General features: G+C 45.2%; 1 protein-coding gene across 3 annotated transcripts in view; it reads right to left on the reverse strand.

The window, feature by feature from the left end:
* Window positions 1-10,980: 10,980 nt before the first annotated feature.
* Window positions 10,981-22,715, reverse strand: part of Ca10 (carbonic anhydrase 10 (inactive)) — a 512,317-nt gene continuing 500,582 nt past the window's right edge. For all 3 annotated transcript variants that reach the window (XM_085695654.2, XM_048446895.3, XM_048446896.3), the window contains exons 8-10: window positions 16,073-16,227; window positions 13,877-14,051; window positions 10,981-12,317 (exon numbers count right to left, since the gene is read on the reverse strand). In XM_085695654.2, the coding sequence (XP_085551780.1) occupies window positions 12,295-12,317; window positions 13,877-14,051; window positions 16,073-16,227 (353 nt within the window). In that variant the 3' untranslated portion in view covers window positions 10,981-12,294. The remainder of the gene's footprint in view (window positions 12,318-13,876; window positions 14,052-16,072; window positions 16,228-22,715) is intronic.

The following is a 22,715-nucleotide window of genomic DNA, read 5'->3' on the forward strand; positions in this document are numbered from 1 at the left end:
CTTGTCATTTGAAAGTGAACAGTTCACAACATTGTACAACCATGGCTTCTGTCCAGTTCTAACACATTTTCCGTTACTCCAAAGGAAAACCAAAGCAAAACTGATGTATATTTATTTACTCATTTTCCCTCTTTTCCTTTTCATGTGTGCATTTTTGTATTTATGTACATTTGCATGGACTTGGGCACATATGTTTTTGAGCACATTTACAGGTGCATGCATGTGGAGGCCAGGGCTGATGCTGGGGATCATCCTCTATCATCTTCTTTATTGAGCCAGGGTCTCTCAATCGAACCCAGAGCTCACTGATATGGTAACTCTCCCTAGCTAGCTTGATCTGTCTTCTGAGGCTGGAATTACAGGTGAGCAACCATGCCAACGGGGCATTTATGAGGGTCCTGGGGATCCAAATTCTGGTCCTCATACTTACGTGAGTAGTGCTTTAACCACTAGGCCATCTTTCCAGTAACCCACATTATTTTTTACATATGTGTAGTTATGTGGGAAAGAGTGTGAGTATAGGTCCTAAGACTGGGGGGCATGAGTACAGGGAAGGGGATTTTTCAGGAAGAGAGTGGAGAAGGTGGTAGAGTACATGTGACATGAAATTGGAGGGGTGCAGTAGGGGGAGTAGAGAATGGAGAAGAGGAGGGAGAAGAACCACAGAAAATTATGTGTGGAAAGGGCAGAATGAAACTTTACTTCTTTTACACTAATCTAAAAAGCAAAACAAAAGAGAAAACCTGTACCTTCTCTTTCTGAATTCTATCACTATGGATTTCTATGCTGTAATGTCACATTAATGGAATAATAGAATTTATGGTCTTTTGTGTTTAGTCTCTTTCATTTAGAATAGCGTGTTTCAGGTTCATTCATATGCCAGCAGTCTGCTACTGTTTGTGGATGCATTGTTTAGGACCCGTTGCACGAATATGCCACTGTTTGTTTATCCCTTTGCCAGGCATCTCGGCTTTGTCCACTTTTTGGACATTGTGGCCCCTGCGGTTGTGGACATATTTACACATGCTCTTGTTTGAACACCTGCTTTCAGCTCTTTCTGAATACTTATGTTATTTTAACTGAACTCTGTCCGGTTTTTGTTTTTAATTCTTTTTCAGCTCATTTTTCTGACAGGCCCCATGATGGAGAGGTGCAGGGTTCTAGCTTGCATAGACTCCCTTCTTCATTACTTACTAGTTGAATAGAATTGGTCTCTATAAAACGGAGCCTAGGGCAATAGTTCCTACCTTATAGGAAGATCATGATAGTTAAAGGAATTGATCACTGTGAAAGCAGTCTGGGTGTGACGAACATCAGCAATCTTTGTTAACCCTTCCTCACAGTACTTCCTGCCTGGAGTCTCCCTGGGAACTCCATTGTCTTAGGGTCTCATGGGGCATCTGAAGTTTCTTTGTAGACAAGGACATTCAGAAACTTGGCTGTTGCTTTAACACAGGGATCTCAGGAGTCTGGAGGACCAGGGTCTTGGAAACATGAAGATGACACCAACCTAATGTAGAGCTCTTGGCTTTGAATTTCTTCTTTCTTCCTCTTTCCGTAGACCCCCACACCAATGACCAGGTACATTCCTTCCTGGACTATGGTGTTGCTAATGCCCTCTTCCCGCTCAAGACTCACAGCAGCTTCCTATTGTCTGCCCTGCTAAAACCTGTGGAGTAAGCAATTCTCTTTCACTGTTGCATTTCTGAGTATTTGCTTGCAGAGGGGTTAGGGAGTTTCCTTTTTGGCCATCATAATCTTTAATTGAGAATAGCAGAATATTGCAATGAAAATCCACATGCATCATACACTATGAGTGGATTCAAGGAGGTTGAAACAAGGGCAAGTTTTTAGAGGCTATTGTGGGAGAATCACATAAGGTGTTTTGAAACAAAAAACAATAACCTTTGACTACAGGGATCAATAACAAGGGCCTATCGCTTCAAGATTGCACAGGCTGCTGTTGAGCAGATGTCCTTGGAGAAGTTGTGTGTGTGTGTGTGTGTGTGTGTGTGTGTAAGGGTATGGTGACCTTTTTGCAAGGTTGTGGTTCCAGTTAGTCTTTTGAAAACAGCTTTTGCTGCCAGTTGTACAGGTATGGAATTCCCTCATCCCTAACTTCTCTGTTCTCTCTGTGTTCATCTCTGTCTGTCTCCTCCATCCCCCATTAAGGCTTGACTAATGGAACTTCCTTCTGATTCTGACAGTTTTCACAGAGGTTTATCAGATTTGAATCATGTATTGGTACTTCATTCCTACTTATGATTGATAATATTCTATTACACAGATACACCATAGTTTGGCTAACCATGTGTCTGTCACTGGTCTTTTAGGTGGTTTCTACCATTTGACTCCTATGGTTCCTGTGGCAGTGGTTTTCATGTACAACTTTTATTTTAGTGAATGAGAAATATCAGACTCAGAGGCAGAGGGTAATTGCTAAGTGTCATAAACACATACATTGTGGAGCTCAGAATTTATTGATTTATTGGGATGGTCAGGTCTGGAGCACCAGCCCCTTCTGTTATGCACACTGCCACCCTACCTGCTGTGCACACTGCCACTCCCCCTGCTGTGCACACTGCCACCCTACCTGCTGTGCACACTGCCACTCTACCATCTGTGCATACTTTCATCCTCCCTGCTGTGCACACTGACACCCTCCTTGTGTGCACACTGACACTCTCCTTGTGTGCACACTGACACTCTCCTTGTGTGCACACTGACACCCTCCTTGTGTGCACACTGACACTCTCCTTGTGTGCACACTGACACCCTCCTTGTGTGCACACTGACACCCTCCTTGTGTGCACACTGATACTCTCCTTGTGTGCACACTGACACCCTCCTTGTGTGCACACCGACACCTTCCTTGTGTGCACACTGACACCCTCCTTGCTTTGCAAACCACCATGCCTCCCACCTGCTCCTGTCCTTAAACCTTTCATCTGAACTGTACCAAGACAGATGAGTGCTCATCATCCTAAAGTACCTGCTGTGACTGTTGCAGCCTCCATTCTGAGCCTGGCTTTTCTGCTCATCTGGTTTGCCATTCTGCCTCCCACCCATTCCAATCCTGCTACCTGCAGACCTTATCGAAACCCAGTGGTTTCCTTTACTAAAGCTCCCCACCGAGCTTTTCAATCAAGACCTTGTTCTTCATTCTTGAATTTCCTATCGTTCTTAAAGTCTCTGCTTAGGGCCTCACCTAGCACAAGTGGCATCTTGTGGTGAGTTACAAGAAGGTGTTCATTCCCTGTAGGCTGATGAATTGCAAAACACTGTCCTCAGTCATCCTCTCAGCTGGGCACTTTTTTGCAGTGTGCAGGCTGGGACAATCACGAGCAGCCAGCTTATCCGGCAGTTCCGAAACAATTCTGACTTAAACATCCTTAAGTCACATAGATGGCAGCAGTTCTGTGCTCGTTTGTAGCCTCTCCCAAATGGTCCTTAAACTCCTCAATGTCAGGAACTGTGGCTTCCTCTTCAGTTTCTCCCATGGTACCTAGTCCAGGGTCCAGCGCTGCATCTCCAGCATCCAGCAAATGAAGTAAAGTAGGGGAAGTGCTGCATCATCCCTCAGCTCTGAAGGGACACACAGAACACTTGCGAGCAGAGAGCTCGCTGGCATCACAGGCGACCAGGGCCACACTGGTCCTATAACATTTTGGGTCACATTACCTGTGTTGTTTCTCTAGGCTGCATACTCTCTAGAATGTCAGTTTCTTTCTTATTCACCTGGCCACACTTCAAGCTTTATCGGCTCAAATGAGTTTGTTAGAGTTGATTGGGTGCATTCAGGGTATCTTTCTTTCCCAGAAGACTCTGTTGAAATCAGTTTTACCCTTCTACAAACCCCTATATAGTCCGTCCTCTCTAATCCTCAGATCCTAGCTCTCAAAAGCATTTCTTAAGACAACTCTAGTTTTCATCTCTAACATGTGTACCAGTGAGGTATGTCCTAAAATAGACTGTGACTACATCTGCCCTTTTATTCCTGGTGCTTAAAGGATGGGACTTGTGCCTAACACACAGGGTGCTCTCTGCATGACCGTTGGATCAGCATCTCTAGCTGTGCACAGTTCCCAGCATTGCATCTCCTTACCCGGCAGCTGAATCAACGGCTTCATTCTATTAGCTCTTCCCGACATTGTTTAACACTTTCCCTCAGCTTTTTCTCGCCTTGTCTTTGGGTTTGTTTTCACAGCCTGTTAGGATATGAAAATCAATGATTACATCCATTTCACTTGTGAGGCACCTGAAGACCAGGAGGCTGGAACCTCTTGTCTATCTGTCTGGTGATGGGGTAAGATTGGCACTCACTTTGGTGACTGCCGGGACAGAGTGACAGCTTGGTTACTCTTTAGTCCTCTTAGCTCTTGCCTAAAATTAACTATTCAGTATCTTCAGACTCTGGATGCGTCTGAACCCTGCGGGGAAGAGGCTGAGTTTGTGGTGTGGGTTCTGTCTCCTCAGCAGCTCCCAGTACCTGGCAGTCAGAGACTGCTTTTTTCTCTTCTCAGTTCACCATTCTGTCACTATAATGGAGCGATTGTTCGAGAGTCAGGTGGCTTATACATCCTGGGATCCAATTATCAAACATCATGGTATGGAATAGTGGGTTTCACCCCCGGTCAAAGTCAGATTTACCCAGAGAATGCCTATATCTAACACCACCTTTCCAGGCGCTACTTACAACACGTGCCTCGGCTGATTGAGATGGGCGGCCAACATTGCAGAAGGTGGAGGGGAATCGCCAGTGGCTTTAAAGATTCCACAGATGGCTTGTATTCAGAGACCTCGATTGAATTGGTGCAGGGCTGTGAACCAATTCCTATTCATTCTCCTTGCTGACTGTTTGGATTACTGTAGCATCCTTCACTGGGTGCCTCACAAGCAGTGGAAACTTATCTTCCGTAGTTAGGGGAGGATGGGAAGTTCAAGGCCAAGGCTGATTCAGTTTTGGCAAGACCTACTTTCTGGCATATAGATGGTTCCTTCTTGCTATATCCTTCATGGTGGAGAGGATGAGAAATCTGTCTTCGTCTTTTGACATAGGGGCACTAATTCCACTCATGGAGACCCACACCCATGGCCTAACCACCTCCTAAGAGTCCTACCCCAGACACCATCATCTTGAAGCTCAGAATTTCAGAATATAATTTAGGTTTAGGGTCCAAACATCCAGACCTAGCAGGTCTATTCGGATGGACTTTGTTAACTACAGCCCTACATGAAAGAAGCCTTACATTCTAGCATCAACCAAGAACATATTTACTTGAGGTTTCTTCAGCCTGAGCGAGTATCATGATACCCTACTAAACTATCCTCCCCTGCAATTTTCTGGTTCCAGTCCTCTAGTTTTGTGGACTTGGGTGTGCATCTTTAGCTCTCTGAGCTTCAATTTCTTTATCTGTTACATAAGACCTGCTTGGCAGACCTTCTGGGTGCATCAAATAAAATTATGTATTTAAATTATATGTAAAAGAAGCCATCACAGTGCTTGATACAAGAGGGAGTTCATAGCTCTCAACTGAACAGGATCAAATACTGTTCTTCTCTATCTACAGGAAAATCTGTGTACTACTGTTTGCAGAAGACCATGATTGATTGATTTCTCTGTGCATGTGAATGAGAGAGACAAAGATGATAGAGCTCACCACTGCCTTCATGGAACTTCAAATTGCTACAGAAACAGAAAAAAAAAACATAGAACCACATGTAGTTCTTCATAGGTTAGGCATAGTCCTAATACTGGGATGTTAGAGAGTCAATTTATATACTACAAGCTTAGTTGTTGGAAGAATTCTTCTAAGTACATCTCAAGAGATCAATAAAGCCTTAAATGACATTTGGTCTGTCTCTTCAAAGTTGTGTGGCATTTTCACAGATGAAGAAGACTGGAAAGAAAATTCCAAGCCGGTGGCGACATGAGGCCAGGTGGTTGGAGAATGCAGGTATCTGGGACACAGCCAAGAATCTGGGATTGTTGGCCTCTTGCATAAGGGGACCCAGACTTGTTTTTATTTACCTCTGCTGAGAGCTCATTAAAGAAGACTTTGCTAAAGAACTTGATCCTGTAGCTCAAAAACCACTGGGACCACTGAAGTTGTTAGTCTTGGAAGATGCACTTAGGTTGAAGGTTTTGCTTTCTTGGCACCAGGTATGGGGCGGGAGTGGGTTGGTATAGTCTACGCCTCCATCCTTGCAGAAAACTGGATGACTCCTCATTCAATTTAAGCTCTAGATCCAGTGGGCCGAGTGTGTACTGCAACTGGGATCTGTTTCACTATCAAATCAATGTGGACAATCTCTCAGATTTTTCTGGTTAGTTTTGCACTCATACCCATAGAAAACGTTTTGTTTGGTTCTCTACTAGGCCCCAGCCCAACCTACATTTCCTACAACCTCTCTTCAATGTGAACTCAGGTTCTTATTTCAAGCAGTGTTGGTGTTTTTGTGTTCTAGGTGTCCAGAGACTTGCACTTACCTAGAAACTAGAAGCGAGCAGTTGTTGGATAGATATTGCCATAGTTTGGGCCTGAGATGATGGGGCTTGGCACAGTAGTATGGGGAAGTGGCATTGCTGGGAAAGACACAAGAAAGTAAGAGGTGGCAGGTCTGTAACGTGCCCGTGACTTTTATTTAATTATGTGCCTAGCTCTTCTTCCCAGACACCTGACTCACAGCTTGTTTTTGTTTGTCCAAAACAGTTTGAAGAACCATTGCAAGCTGGGTAATTAGAAGTGATGCTCTGTGTTTGGTACACACACACAAGCGTGCGTGCACACACCACATACACAAACACACACGGCACACTAGTAGAAATGGGGAAATAAAAAGAGAAGGAAGAGATCTAAAAGGAGAGGGGCCTTAGTTTTCCACGGCTGTGATAAACACCACACCCAAGGCAATTTATAAATGAAAACATTTAATGCGAGGTTCGTGGTCGCAGAGGGTTAGCGGCTATGACCACCATGGCAGAGAACATGGCAGCAGGCAGGCAAGGCACTAGAGCAGAAGCTTAGGGCTCACATCTTGAGGCAACAACCATGAGGCAGAGAGAGAAAGAGGGAGGGAAGGAGAGAGGGAGGGAGAGAATGTTGTGCACTGGCGATGGTGTGGGCTTTTGAAACCTCAGAGTTCACTCCCAGTAACACACCTCCTCCCCAAGACCTCAGTAATCATGGCGGGGGAGGGGTTAAGGAATAAGAGAGGATTACAGGATACCTATGATATGAAAGCAGGGGGAGGGGTTAATTGGGAAGGACCAATAAGAAGGGGAAGGGAGGACTGTGTGAGAGAAAGATGACTAAGAATAATCAGTGGCTGGGCGGTGGTGGCGCACGCCTTTAATCCCAGCACTTGGGAGACAGAGGCAGGTGGATCTCTGTGAGCTTGGTCTATAAGAGCTTCAGAGAAACCCTATCTCAAACAAACAAACAAACAGAAATAAACATAGTGGCATATGCATGGAAGCATTATAATGAAATCCATTGTTTTGTATGCTATCATAACAAAAGGAAGGGTCTTTAGCATCTTCTATAACATGGATGAGGCTGGAGAGCGTTATGCCTAAGCAATTCTAACGTGCAGCAAATTGAGTCCCTCTAGAGCAGGAGTTAGCCAGAATGAACATCTGATTGGCAGTGGCTCTCACACATGAGTGGGCATCAGGCTCACTTGGGCTTGCTGGGCCTCATCCTCAGAGTGTGAACAGCTCTTGGGCGAGCTGAGGAAGTCAGCTTCACCAGTTCCAGGGGACCCTGGTGGTTGGAGAAGACAGGTTTTTGAAAGAGCTGAGACTGGGGAGCACACATCCCAGAGTAGGTCACTCAGTCTTTCCGAAGCCAGTTCTGCCTTTGCAATATGGAAACAACATTGGGGATCATGGCTCAGGACCCTGAGCAGGTGAAATGTGATGGATGGAAACACTTAGCACAGGGCCTGGGCCACAGGTAATGTGCCTTCTGGATGCGACTTATGAACGTTTCTTTGGCTGGAGTCCTGGCAGATCCTCTCTTATGTTCAAGCAGCTAGTTGTTGAAGGTATGGGAATGAGTTCGGGCTCCCCGAACCCTACTCTTACGCTTTCTGGAGCACGGAAACTAGGACGCTGGTATAGATGCAGTACTCTGGGCTTCAGAATGAAGGGCCCACCCCAGGGGTGTTGGTGGTGTTTTAACCACACGGTCTATCAGACTCCAGCCCATGCCTAGCTCTCCTGCCTGGATTCCAGGTCACCATCACACAGGGACATTTAGTGCAGCCAGTTGTGGTTGTCCTGTTGTCACCATGGAAACCAAACTGTCACCTAGAAAGGTGGGAACAAGGCCTCCCATGGCATTAGAAACACAGAAAAATGTGTTCCCCCGAGATAACTGCAAAGTTTTAGTTTTCTCTTTGTATCACCCAGTTTTCTCCTCCTGTTCTTGTGTTCATCTTTACCCTCCCCTCCCCCGACTGATAGGAGAAAAAAATGAGAATCAGCAGTCCCCCCAGATCCCTCCCAGAATCCTCCCAGATCCCTCCCAGAAGAAAGGGACAGCCATCCCAGTCAGGGGCTCTGACATTAAAGCCAGATGTCTGGCAAGTCCACAGAACATAGCACACTCTGCCCACTCCAGCCTCCGCTCCCGAGATGGCAAATGTGTTTACTTACTTTTACTTCTTGATGTCCTCAGGTCTAGAGGATTTTTGATACTTCAAACACTTCTGAACTTGAAGAACAGCACGGTGGCTCAGGCCTACACTCCAGTCACTTGGGAGGGCTGTAGCAGGAGAATTGTGAGTCTGAGGTCAGCCTGGGCTACCTAGAGAGGCCCCTATGTCAAACCAAACTGGACCTGCAGAAATGCCAACCTCTTCTTCAGGTTTTTTTTTTTTTCTCTATCATACAAGGTCTTGTGTAGCCCAAGCTGGCCTCAAACTCACAAACGTATGATTCTCCTACTTCCACCTCCCCCACTGCTGGTATGACAGGAATGAGTCACGTCACCATGTCCAGCTCACATGGTGCTGGAGATTGAACACAGGGCTTCGTGCATGTCTAGGTAAGCATCCTGCTACCTAAACTACATCATGGTCTAGCTAAGCTCATCGTTCCTGTTTGGTTTGAAGGTGGACTGTCTACCCTCCTGCCTTATTAGAAACCCCAGTGGACCTGAAGAAGGGCCTTTGTGAATTGGTCTCAAAGATGGAAGATAGAGACCAGTTTGTCCCATTTCAAGCTAAGTCAGTTAAGGAGAAATTCTTCCATGGTTCAGGGACATTGGGGACAGCTGATCGCTTGGGTTTTCTTAATCTGCCCCTACCTTTGACTAAAGGAGAGAGAGAGAGAGAGAGAGAGAGAGAGAGAGAGAGAGAGAGAGAGAGAGAAACCTGGGGTGGGGAATGTCATTGTGAGAAGGTCATTGGAGGTTGTTTGGTCCTCGCCCCCGGCTCCAGGGAGATGAACTGACCTTCCCAACGTCACAGAGGAGGCTGGCAACAGAAAAGGGCCTGGGAGCCCGGGTCCTCCAGTCTGCTTTCAACACCTCTTTACCCTGTCTGCAGAACGCCTGTTCGTCTTGATGCTATTCTGGTGTGGCCAGGTGATTAGTACTAACCTCTTCCTGTGAAGGGAGGCGTGGTACGGTTTTGATAAACTTCTGGTGAGGAGGCCATACAAACGCTTCCTGGGTTTCACTTCCAGGGCAGTCAAGAGCAGATAGTGCGCTTTCAGAAGTAGTTATTCACGAGCTATCTCTGCAGTTATGGCTGCACTGATGGGACCTGCAGCCACGTGGACAGGTGGGAATGGTGCAGGCCCAGAGCCCAGTTACCTCAGCTTGGGTTAGCTTTAGCCCCCCAGAAAGCCATTCTTTGCTTACTTTTGTGTTTGGGCTAACATCTTGAGACAAGTAGGTAAAACCCTTTTTGAATCTATTAACTTTGTACCTCCCTAGCTTCCACCAGCTCCAAAGCTAAGAATGTCATCCGCTAATAGCTGCGGCCCATAGGAGAGATTCCCTCTTCTTACTGTAGCCACCATTCAGATACAGTCGCTGCTGTCTTTTACATTTGCCTTGAGTTACACTTGTCTTTGCTCTGTTATGATGAAATTGCCTCCATGTGGTGAGCCAGATCTGTCACTCAAATTTGACTCCAGAAAAAACTCTTATTCTCCTTGTGGCAATAGTTGTTTCTTTCTTTTTTTATTTCTTCTTCTTCTTCTTCTTCTTTTTTTTTTGCCTTTACAGAACTCACAGAATAAGTATTAATATCGTCAGTGTACAGTAACCTACACAGGGCCATGCCATGCAGTAGTCAGATAGTAGAGTGAAGTCAATTTACTTGCTTAATTTTCAGGGTCCTTCTCCCTCACTGGCTACCATCACAGGTTAAGGGACTCTGTGACCACAGAGCAGCAAGCAGCCAGCCACACAATGTAAAGATACTTTCTGCTCACATGAAGCTTTTTGTATATAATTGGTTTTTTGTAAAGATGCAACTGCTTAGAAGTAGAGCTAGATAACCCACACAGCTCAGGTAGTCCTATAACTACTCTAATGCAAAATGTGGAGAGAAAAGTCCAGCTTAGCACTGTATTTTAATTACGAGATTGTTTGAATTTTTCATTACCAACATACTTTGCCCCAGGTGGGATTTCCAGTACAACTACCTTGTCAGAGCTCTTTGTACAAACCTACTCTGCCAGTGCTTCCCCTCCTGTTGGACATTGTGACAGGAAGGAGAGAAGAAAGTTATTTTTAATTTGGCAACCAACCGAACATCCGAGCCATCCCTTCCAACAGCTAAGCCTATATGTTTTCTCAACAGGGTATTAATTACCTGGTTCTGGGACTGGCCAGACAGCCTGTTCCGGCAGCTATGACTGCCCTGCTGGCTGGATGCAATTGCTCCGTGCACCCAGCAGGACTCAGGGAACTTCAGCAGGGAGCATCCTCCTCCTCAATAAACTCAGACATGAGCATTGGGCAACTTGTTAAACACATTTATTGATTTTTTTTTTGACAGTAACCAAACACAGTGAGTGACCATTATAAACAAGAAAAGAAAGGCATTCGTTTGTACTTTGTGAGATCTGGCTGCACCTGGAGAGAAAAGATACCCCAATTTCCCAGGAATTTACAAGGCAAAGTGCATTCCTTCAGGAGCATCACAGGGGCTGGGGGGCAGGGAATGGCAGTTTTGAAACGCAAGGAATCTGTTGCCTACTATATCAGGCCGAAGCTCACCTGGGATGAATGACCAGCCATGGAGTGGAATTAAAGGCATACCTGCTTAGCAAGTGCATTCCTGCTTGCCACAAACTCAGTAAAACTGGCTGCAAATGAACAAAACATGGAAATGAAGGAACATGGGAGACCCAAGAAGGTAGCTGCATGGGGCTAGGGCTGAGCCTGGCAGGATGGAGAACAGACCAAAGCCAGAAAAAATGAAATCAACGCATTAAACACATTTATTGGGCTGTTAACAATAACCAAACACAATGTATGACCTTTAGAAAACAAGAAACAGCGAATGGATCGATTCTGTTCTCGGGCAAATCCTAGTACAGTTATGTGACAAAGGGGGAAATAGTTCCATTCTTATAGTCTGAGGTGATATATATATACATGACGTAGAGCTCTTTGATGTCTGTCCTTTTTTTATTATTTTCTTTTTAAATCATTGAGTAAACAGAAGAATCGTAATCTAGAAATAAGTGTCCTTGGTCAGCTTTGTCCTGGTTCACACGTCACCAGCATCCACAGAGTATCCTAGGACACCATCAGGGGTGATGAGATACAGAGTCCACTTGATGCTTTTAGAGTGATGTTTTCTCCCCTCTCTCTTTTGGAAGAATTTTTGTATGTACAAAGGCTGAGAAGTCTCATCGGATAGAGTTATTAGTTCAGGGAAACAGTATCAAAATTGTAATCAGGTTAACTGGTTGTTTTCTTCTAAGACCTTTGATGAACAAACCTTTATTTCTATGACTTTACTTCCCATCATGGAGGTGGTATAGATGTGTGCGTACTTGTGTTTACGTATGTGTGTGTGTGTGTGTGTATGTGTATGCGTGTGCGTGCATGCGTGTGTGTGTGTGTGTGTGTGTGTGTGTGTGTGTGTGTAGAGATACGCTCCTCTGACACATTTTTGCGAACAGTTTCCATGAATAAGGGGCCAATCCAAAGAGTGAAAGGCTTAGGGGAAGGAAGAGGAGGAAGAAAGAGGGGCCATTCTGGGTTACGTCAATTCACAGTTGTAGAATTTCACTGAGGTGGGATTCTTCTTGGCTTAGGTTCCCTACTTGAGGAGCCATTCGTTTACTGGAAAGAGAGAAAGAAACAAAACCGAACACACACATACACACAACACAAAACAAGGCACAATGGTGTTAATGTGCATACAGTGCAAGGGGCCTAGTCCAAAGGGGAAGGGGCATCTTCTAAGAGCCTGCTTGCTTATTAGTCTGCTTGACTATTCCCTGCCCCAGGACTTTCTAGACTTGTGCCTTCCAGAATGCTGGCCAAGTGACTGTAAAGAATTAAAGTATTTGTGTCTTCAAGCTAGTCCCACTCAAGTGTGCAAAGGCTGGGGCAGATAGAGACTCTTTTTGTCACGTAGACTTTAGCTACCAGCCTCATCTAACCATTTCCCCTCTGTTTGCATATTGAATGTAGCTGGTGTCCTGCTCCACCATTTGCATGCTCCCCGCGGCCGACTTCACACTACTTCACTAGAGTGAGACCGAGAGGACCTGACCTACATCACCTGATATACTTATTGCTGCTTCTTTATGCCCAAAGTGCCAAGCCCTGGTTTAGATCCCAACCTCTCCTTGGTTAGGTCATGACCACTGTACCACCACTACTGCCCAAGTGCTCGATATATAGCAGGTGCCCAATAAATCGGTGAGGCATATAGAGAAGGGTCAATGACAGATCTGGGTGTCTGTCTGGTAGTGGTGACTGAAAGGGAGCAAGGACTCTGTAGTTCAGACATCCTGTGAGTGTCTAAGAGAGATAAAAGGATAAAAGGGACCCAGAGGGAAAAGGACCAAGGCAGTTGGGGTTGAGGGGCAGCAGTTGTATCTGCCTTCCAAAGCTTTCTGGAAATGAATACAGCCCTTGTAATTGGGGACTATACCATTGTTATAAAGGACTTCCCATGCAGGCACAAGCTATGGTGACTGTTAAGACTTCCAGGAAGAGATCAGGAACAGTGGGAGAAGCCCAGATTGGAGTTGCAGGAATTGTTAGTCCAGGACATTTATGAAACTCTGTCCTGTTTGACCTCCCTTTCCACACTGAGAGTTCATTGTGATGGCTGATGGATGTTCAGTTAGTGTGTAGAAGAAAAGACAGAAGCCTGAGTGTGGACCAGCCAGTCACCAGAGACAGATGTCATCTTAAGTGCCCCTTTAGTAGGAATAATAACTGCTTATAGGGACATGGCACTGGACAAAGATACGACTACTCCCTCATTGGGCCCTAGCACATCGTGTCATCTAGAGCGTTCCATCCCTTTTAAGGGGACACACAGTTAAACCCTCCAATGCTTCTTACTGCTCTGTTCTAACACGGCCTTGGGGAAATCAGGCTTTCTGAGCTCTCTGATCAAACTGTCAATAGAAAGGACTGTTTTGCCTGAACCCACGGAGATGCAAAGGTTTGATACATGTGACATTCAATATCTATACGCATCAACATACATCACATAAATCAATCCTTTAACCTTTATCTCCATCATCTATGTATGACAGACAGAAACCTTGAAAATGACTGTGGCAGTGACTTTTCCGCCAGAGTTCCTACGGTGAGAAATAGGCCTAAGCTCAAAGATGGACCTCTGGCCTGGGCGCTGTTCCAGCGGCCGCTGTACTCACCTCTGTACTGCAGCTTCTGGGCCCTGTTGTTAGGACAGTCCTTCCCCTGTAAACTGAAGTTGATGTTGGTGCGGATACAGCGGTTGTTGAGGGGCTGCACGGGCCTGAAGTTGTCGCTCATGCTCAGAAAGATCTGCGATGGCTGATTCTGGCTGAGGAGGCGTAGGGAATGCATCTAAGGAGAGAAACAGTTGTGAGATCCAGTCACTCCGTGGATGCACCGGGGAGGAAAGGCCAAGCAGGCTGCTGTCTGACCACACAGCATCAGCTACCTGGGAAAGGTCAGGAGTCTTCAGAGCTCCTTTTGCCAGCCAAACTGAGGTGAAGGGCCACTGATGCCTTCAGACATGAAGTACGCTTTTATCTAACGCACTAGCTCATGGGCTTTAAACAACCCATTGATTCTCATCCTCAAATGTACCCAGGCAGTAGCGTCTGCTTTCTCTGATGCCTTGACCATACATGGTTACTACCTAGACTATAGTGGTTGGTCCACAGCAGTAAGCTGGAGCAATGCAATTTTTTCTCTTGGGAATACCTGGACAGTTTTACCGTAAGATTGTGAAACGAAAAAAGGGGAAAGCAAATGTACCAGAAGAAGGAGGAGAAGAGAGGAGGAGAAGGATGAGATGGAACAGGAAAGGAGGGGAAGAAGAGGAATGGGAGTAGAGGGGGAGAAGGAGGAAGGGAGAGTGAGGAAGGGGTGGAGAAAAAGATAAAGGGGGAAGAGGGGAGAGTGGAGAGAACTTCTGGCATTCTGACTCTAGTGAGCCCCCCTCCCTTATTAGTTTCTGGTCTTGAACTCTCTGAGATCCTCTGGTATCTCTTGAACATGCCCCTTTCCTAAGTGAGTGACCCTGAGGGAGTTATTGTTGCTTGTCATGCAACAAGTCCTAGCAGGACCAGGGACTGGAAGCTTCCTGTCATCTGATCATGAACATAGATGTTGCCAAGGAGATGGGGCTCTGCTGCCCTTGCTCATCTTCCCTCAGGCTTTCTACATATGGACGATCCGGTGCTGGAACAGATGCGTGCAATCTACCCTCATCACGGGGAAGCGGAGGAGGGTGGCCAGCCTGGAGTGCACAAACGAGCCACTAAGCAAAGCTGGCACAAGCTGGTCCCTTTGCAGGGCCGAGGGATAGACTATCTGAAACGATACTTAAAAACTCCCATATTCAAAGCTCGTTTATGAGATGCTGTGCACCATGATACCTCTGCTTGGAGACTGACACACACACTATGTTTAAAAGATCGGAGAAGTCCCTTCATATTGAAATTGATATAAGTTTTTCTTTTTACTGCTCCTAGTGCTGGAGAATGAACCGGGGGCCCCATCCTTGTAGGGCAAACACTCTGCCACTGAGGGACGCTTTAGCTTATTTAGGTTTAAAACATTAGCTTAAGAATCAAGTTTTTGAGATAGGTCTCCACTCGGTAGCCGGGGCGGGCCTAGAACTTGTGGTGATCCTCCTGTCTCAGCTTCTCACGTGCCAGGGTTGCAGGAACGAGCCATTGCATTTGTATCCATTTGCACCTCTATCTGAACACTGAACACTATCTGTAGAGCGAGACTGTGGAACTGATTCTCCAGTCTTTCCCTCAGGCAAGTGAACCCTTCTTCACAGACCAGGCTAGTCCATTTTAGATGCTGACTCTCTAAACACAGGCATTGTGGATTTAATTGTGTCTTCCCAAACTCGTAAATTGAAGGTATTGGTAGTCTGTAGTTCTCGGGATGTGACCTTACCTGGAAGTAGGGCTACTTCTGAGGCAATCAGCTCCATTAATATGAAGTCACTGAGGTTAGTGCTTTAATTCAGTATGGCTAAGGTCTTTTTAAAGGGTGGGATGGGACAGAGAGGCAGTCACACAGAGAACACCAAGTAACAATGAAGGCAGAGACTGGGGTGGTACACCTGGAACCAGGGAACACCCAAGCTTTCTGGAAAGCCACAGAAGCTAGAGACCAGGCGTGGAGCAGATTCTCACATTCCCCCAAATTACCCAAGCATTCCAGTTCCTTCATCTGGGTCTCTGTCCCCCAGAACTGTGAGGCAAACAAGCTTCTGTTGGTTGTTCTTTGGGCTTTCTGGCTGCACAAATCCTAGTTATATCAACACTGCCACCCCAGACCCTACTCAGGCAGTCCTCGCACTTGCTTCTCATTAGCCAAAGAAGCAAAGTTAAGCTCACCTGCATCCTGGTTATATATACAGGCTTGTTCATTATTATCCAACTCGCTGTCTCATAGCAGGGCGGGATAGTCATCGAGCCATCGTAAGTGATGAAACTAGAGGTCTCTGGATACAGTTCCTCTATATTAAGTCCCTGTAGTAAATATGCATCATCTAGAAAGGAAGGCAATAGAAACAAAACTTAGCATCTTGATGAAGTATTGCCGATACGTCTTTATTGTAGATAATATTAAAATGTGCATAGGTTTTCAGAAGACGGTATCTCTCAGTATCTTCAGTAACAAACAATCCCATTGCTATTCTCCTCACCTAGCTGGTGTCTTATTCTTTTCAAACGACAGAATTTTGTTTATGGTTTACAAACATTCCAGGTGGCTGACAGCTCCCCTCCAGGTCACTGTTGTTTATTCTCTGTCTTAGAAGAGACCCTGATGGTTGCATTGTGGCTTGGAGATCACAGCGACAGGATGAAAAACAAGCCTGGTAAAAGATGGTGACTCTAAAATTTCTCCATTCCAGAAGTAGTACATGCCACTCACTTCTGCTCGCATTTTGGTGGTCAAAGAAGTCACGTGACTAACGCTGATGTCAGGGATTTAGGGAAGAAAGAAAGGTGGGACTTTGAATACTGGTGAGTTGAAATAACATAGCCGGTTACCATAGGACTGTCAGGAGAGCCACGGGTTCCTCAGCATCTGGCTGCTCTGCATGATGGTTTGAATCTGAAATGTCCCCGCACAGGCTCACATTTTAGAAGTCAACTCTGAGCACCATTACCTTAGCAGTACACCCAGGCTCATGTCTGAATGCTTGGTCTGCAGCTTGCCTTGCTATTTCGAAGGCTGTGGAGCCTTTAATGTTTGGGGCCTGGCTGGCTCACGGAAGTGGGTCATTAAGGGTGGGCCTTTGATGTCAAACCAGCCCCTAGTTTTGCCTGTGTCTGCTGCTGTAAGCTCCACCTCAAGCTCCTGCTATTGTGGATGGAGCTGCTCTCTCTGCCATCCGTGCCTTCTCCGTGATAACAGACTAAAATTCTGAAGCCACGAGCCAAAATCAACAACCAATACACACAGGAATTGTAGCCATAACAAAAGAAGCAAGTCAAGGCTTCAGGGCCTGTTGAAATGTTGTCCAGTTGCCATTCTTGTTTATAAATACTGCTTGATTAAAAGTACATTAAGAAAATACCTCTAGGAAGAAATTAACCAGACCAAATCCTACCACAGGGTTCAAAGCTCAAGCCCAGCAGTTGACCTGGTTCGTGCACTCCCCACCCTTCTGTAGACCATGCAGACGCTCTGATCTCTTACGGATCACATTTTTTGTTAGTAAATAGTTTTTACATTTTAAAACTAACATGCATACATATTAAGACTATGAGGATAAAAAAGAAAAAATATATAATTCTAATCATTTCACACAATTACTATTAGCATTTTGGTGTTTTTTCTAATATTTTTATTCAGTGTATTGGTTTAAGTTTTAGAAAATGATAATATATTAGGATCTAAAATTTTTGATATATTCTACCTTTCCTTTCTCCCTCTTTCTTCATTGAATACTATTGCTTTCTTCTCTCAACTTCCAAATGTTGCAGTTCATCTTATTTTTCTGGCTTTGCTGTCTCTGGTTCTGTAGCTCCTCTGGCTTCCTAACTTTTTATTTGCTTCTATCTCTCAATGTTGTGTTCCCTGACCACCTGTCCAAGCCTCTTGTCTTTCTCAGTCTCTGATCCCATCTTACTGTGTCTTCCATGCCCTCGGAACTGTAGATCTGTCTCCAGAGGGTGGTAAATGTCCCAGGGTGCTGCAAGCACCCACAATATGGTACTCAGTAGGGCACCAAAGCCTGGCTGGAAGAGAGATGAGACTGCCACACTCCCAGAGTCTCTCTGGAAGAATCCAAGACCCAGTGAGAAAGGACTAACTCTATAACAGCTGATGTCATCATTTAAGTGCAGTACTGTGTAAGGGAAATTGTACACACATAGCTGAAATCTCATACTCAGACAGATGTGTCAGGTGTAACTGGAGATTTTTTTCCCTGCCCACCAGTTCCTGAATAAACACTCTAAGGGTTAATATTGATTATAACAGTGAGCCAATGGCTCAGACTTATTACTATCTTGCTCTTACAACTAAATTAACCCATTTCTATTAATCTATGTATTGTCATGTGGCCATGGTGTTACCTCATATCTTGCTTCTCCGGCGGCTGCTGGCATCCTTCTTGACCCTGCCCTGTTTCTCCATATACCTCTGCTTGGATTTCCCACTTAGCTATAGTCTGTCCTGCCATAGGCCAAAGCAGTTTCTTTATTAACCAATGATAATAAAACATATTCACAGCACACAGAGGGGCATTCAACATCAGTCAGGGATATAGTAAAACATCCACACTGATAGGAAGAATAAAGACCAGAGAGACAAAGTTCACAGCCATAGAAGAAGCTGGTGCTTGCAGAGTAGGAACTGAAACCCAGTTTTACTGACCTGCAAGCCACAGCCATTCATTAATCCACCAGATATTCACTAAACCACCTATTTGAGCTGGGCCCACCATTAGGCCCCTATTTTACAGCAATGGACAGGGGAGATACAGTGCCTGCCTAATTTCAGTTGAAGACCAAGACAGCACATGACAATATTCATATGTAGGTGACAGAGCCAGGGTGCTGACTGCACTGTCTACTGCTGTAGGCATTCATGCTGTCGATCTATTTTTATAGGTAAAGACACTCCTCCATTTTCCTTTTAGAAGTTGTTCAAACTTTCTCTGAACATAGATATTGCCAGGGGGTTTTAGTTTTAGTGTTCCTTGACTGTGATATGTGAGAAGACAATCAAGCTAGTAGTTTGAAATAATCTAAACAAATCTACCATTTACCTGTTCCATCTAAAACCTTCCCACTCTACTGTGGTACAAGAATCCTTCCAGGGCTCCATCAATGCTCGAAGAGGGATCAGGCAACTGGGCTTGTAGAGAAATTTCACTGACCCTAAGATGAAGTATTTCTCCTTCCCTCTCTTCCTCTTTATCTCTTTTCTTTCCATTCTTTTTTCTTCCTTCCCCTTCTCCCTCCCTTCTTAAAAATATTTTAGTTTCACTTATGTGTCTGTGTTTACGTACATATGTGTACAGATGCCCATGTAGGTCAGAAGAGGGTGTCAGATCCCCTGAATCTAGAATTATAAGAAGTTGTGAGCCACCTGATGAGATTTCTGTGAATGAACTTGAACTTGGGTCCTCAACAAGAGCAGCATAACTGTTTCTAGTCTTCTTCTTCTTCTTCTTCTTCTTCTTCTTCTTCTTCTTCTTCTTCTTCTTCTTCTTCTTCTTCTTCTTCTTCTTCTTCTTCTCCTTCTCCTTCTTCTCCTTCTCCTTCTTCTTTTCTTCTTGATATGATGCAGCCTGGACTGGTTTTGATTTTAACCCACTAATCATCTACCCTCTCAAGTGTTTCTTGTCATTCATCAGGTGTATACCATCATGCTTGACCACTTTTAAAGACTTTTCATTTAAGAAGAAACTAAGACTTTCCATGGGAACACAAGGCCCCAGGACAAGACAAAGAGGGAAGGAGCAACTGGAATCTGCCTGAACCAAATCTGTACTGTGGCCTGAGATATCAGAAGTTCCTAAAACAAAGTCACCATGTCCACAGCACACACTCACCTGTTGGCCCTCCTGAGTTTCATCAGTCACTAACATAATAAGCTTATGCTTGGTATCCATCTTACCATGGCTGTAACCCTTCCCAGGTCCTGAACCTGTGCTAGCACCAAGTGTGGAGCAGACGAGCCGGGCATAATTAGGTGAATACAGGTAGGAGTCACAGACAGTGATGTGCAGGCTAGAGAGGGGGCTGTCAGCTTTATCTGGAGGGGGGACTTTGGAAAGAATGAATGAAGGATCTTCCCTGAACTGTATCTTAAATGGCAGGAAGTAACCAGTTTGTGATTGACACGGTGTCAAGAGTACTGCTGACAGAGGCATGCTGGGGTCAGAGCTGAGGGAGTTTAGAGGGCTATGTACTTAGGGACAACCTGAGTGTGGACACAATGTAGGTGAAGGGGTATTGTGAGAAATGAGGCTAGCAGGGTCAACACAGACCACATCCATGAGGCCCCCTGTCTACACGGTTGAGAGTTTGGGCTGCAGCCTGGAGGCAGTTTGGAGCCAGGGATGGCCTTATCAGAGTTGTACATAATGAGGCTGTCCCTGATGGCAGTTTGGCCTGAAGGTTGACATGCTGAATGAGAGAAGGAAGCATTCAGCACATTCCTATTAAAGGTCAAGGTGATTTGTTTAACCAAGCTTGTACGAGGAGCGTATTGGCTACTCTAGCATGCTGCTATTATTGCATTTTATTTTTATTTGGGGCAGTGGGGAGGAAGGAAGGATGGATGCAGTAGAGATGAGTGATAGTCCAGGCATAACTGGAGCCAAGATAAAGAACATTTATATTTCCCTGAAACTAGACCAGCCCTATGCAGCCGTCATATTTGAGGAAAGGGTACAAGCTAGAAGCAAGAGACAAAAGAGCAATGTTTATGTGTTTATCCTCCTCATGGGGTATCAGCACATTTCCAAAACACCACAGTGTTGATACTCCAACCTCTAGGGTCCTGGTGGGAAAGTTCTTTTTGGTCACTTCCTTATCAGATGCAATGACCACACTCAGTGGCCACCCTCCTGGGATCACCAGCTGCTACTGTGCTCCTTCTACCAATCCTTTTTGACTTTTAATTCCCTTCTACAGAACTTGAAAATATCCAGTTAGAAGAATCTGGTACTTGGAACCCAAGTTTGAATAACTTTGCTGCTTGCGTTTGTATGACTTTGGGCCCAGAGGTGATAAGAACCTTCATTCCCATATCTGCAGTATACAGTACTTGCTTCACAGGCATTTAGTTGAACAAATCGAACCATGCTTTGCGAGTACCATCAAGCACAAGGCTCACTCCAGGTAAGTACTTAGCCATGCTGGGTAACATTAGTGTCCCCTTTGTGACCTACAGTGTCCTTGCTCAGCTTCCCTGGTAAACTCCCTGCCGCACTCAGATCTCTGACTTTCCCAGATGAATTTGCTTGCCAGGAATTATTTAGCTATCTGACTCTTCCCACCAAACTGTGAGCCTCAGGGGGAAGGGTTTTCTTCTTTTATTGTGGATCCCATTTTGAAGGTCCACCATATCAAATGTTCAGTTAACACAAGATTAATGACTAAATATAATGGCGATGGTGCTGAGCAGAGACCAAGCAAGGAATAGCCAGCACTGACCAGGTGATGGGCAAGCGTCCCTTCAGCTTGCACTGCTAACTTTACTGCAGCACACCTACCATCCCCCATACATGGCACACAAGACTTCAGGATTAGACTGTTGGCCCTGTGTCTAACTCCATGGTGACGTCATGTTTCCGCAACAAAGCTGCATGGACTCTCATAATACCATTGCTGAAACTGGCATGAACTGACGTTAGCATTGCCCTCGTGACTGGTGCCACTCTGCCTCAGAGACTGGCATGGAAGCAGTTCCCTTCTTTTAGGTTTTGGAATTGAGGATGATAGACCATGCACATACCTTTTCTCTCCATGGGAGATGCTTGGGGAGTTCGACAGCTGTGCTGGTCTGAGTGAGAAGGGGATCATAGATTTGAACATTTGGTCCTGAGTTTGTGAAGCTGTTAAAGAAGGCTTAGGAGGTGAAGCCTTGGTGGAGGAGGTGTGTCACTGAGGGGAGAACTTGAGGATTCAAAAGCCCACTCTATTTCCAGACAGCTCTCTCTGCCTTGGCGCTGTGTCTCAAGATGCCAGCTCTTAGCTGCTGCTCCAGTGCCATGCTTGCCTGCCCGTTGCCAAGCTCCGCATCATGTGGGTCATGGACTCTAACCCTCTAAAACTGTAAGCCCCAAATAAGCTCTTTCTTGCATAAGTCACTTTGCACATGGTGTTTGATCACAGCCATAGAAAGGTAACTAACAAAAGGAACTATGACCCTAGAGAAACTAGAGGTAAGTCAGAAATTTTCAGCCCCAACATCGGAAGAGTTTTTCATGATTTCTCTTATGACAAAATGGTTTATAGCCGGCAAAGCCTCAGACTTCGCGTCAGGAGTCATAATTCAAGTGGAAGTTCTAATTATGTGTTTGCCAGTAGCTTACTATTTCTTCATGGGTAACCTGCATAACCTCTCCTTACTTGGAACAATGGGCAGTTGGGGATAATTTCTAAGGCTTTCTTCAGGTAAAAACATTCTGTAGATCACGAAACATCTCTCGACATCAACAAACTTACACAGCCAAATTTATCTTTAGTAGATCAAGGTTGTGGCATGAAAGCATTGCATTGTTAATGTGTCAGCTATGGACTTACAAGGACAGGAAGATCACCGTTGGATAATCAACAGGTATAGAATTCTACTGATCTGAATGGCTGTGGAAGTTGACAGTTGCGCCTTTGGACTATGTTGAGTCTCAGATTTATCTCATATGGAGTTCTCATAGTTACAAGTAAGAAGTCCCCAGTTTAGTTCTTATTTTTTGTTCAAGTAAAACACATGGTAATGAAATGTTTCAGATGACACAATGGGGAATCTTTCTTCAGTCCGAACTTTCTCTGGGTGCTTTAACCAAGGGCA

The sequence above is a fragment of the Myodes glareolus genome, chromosome 9 (assembly GCF_982192425.1).
Source record: "Myodes glareolus chromosome 9, mMyoGla1.1, whole genome shotgun sequence".
NCBI classification, from domain to species: domain Eukaryota; kingdom Metazoa; phylum Chordata; class Mammalia; order Rodentia; family Cricetidae; genus Myodes; species Myodes glareolus.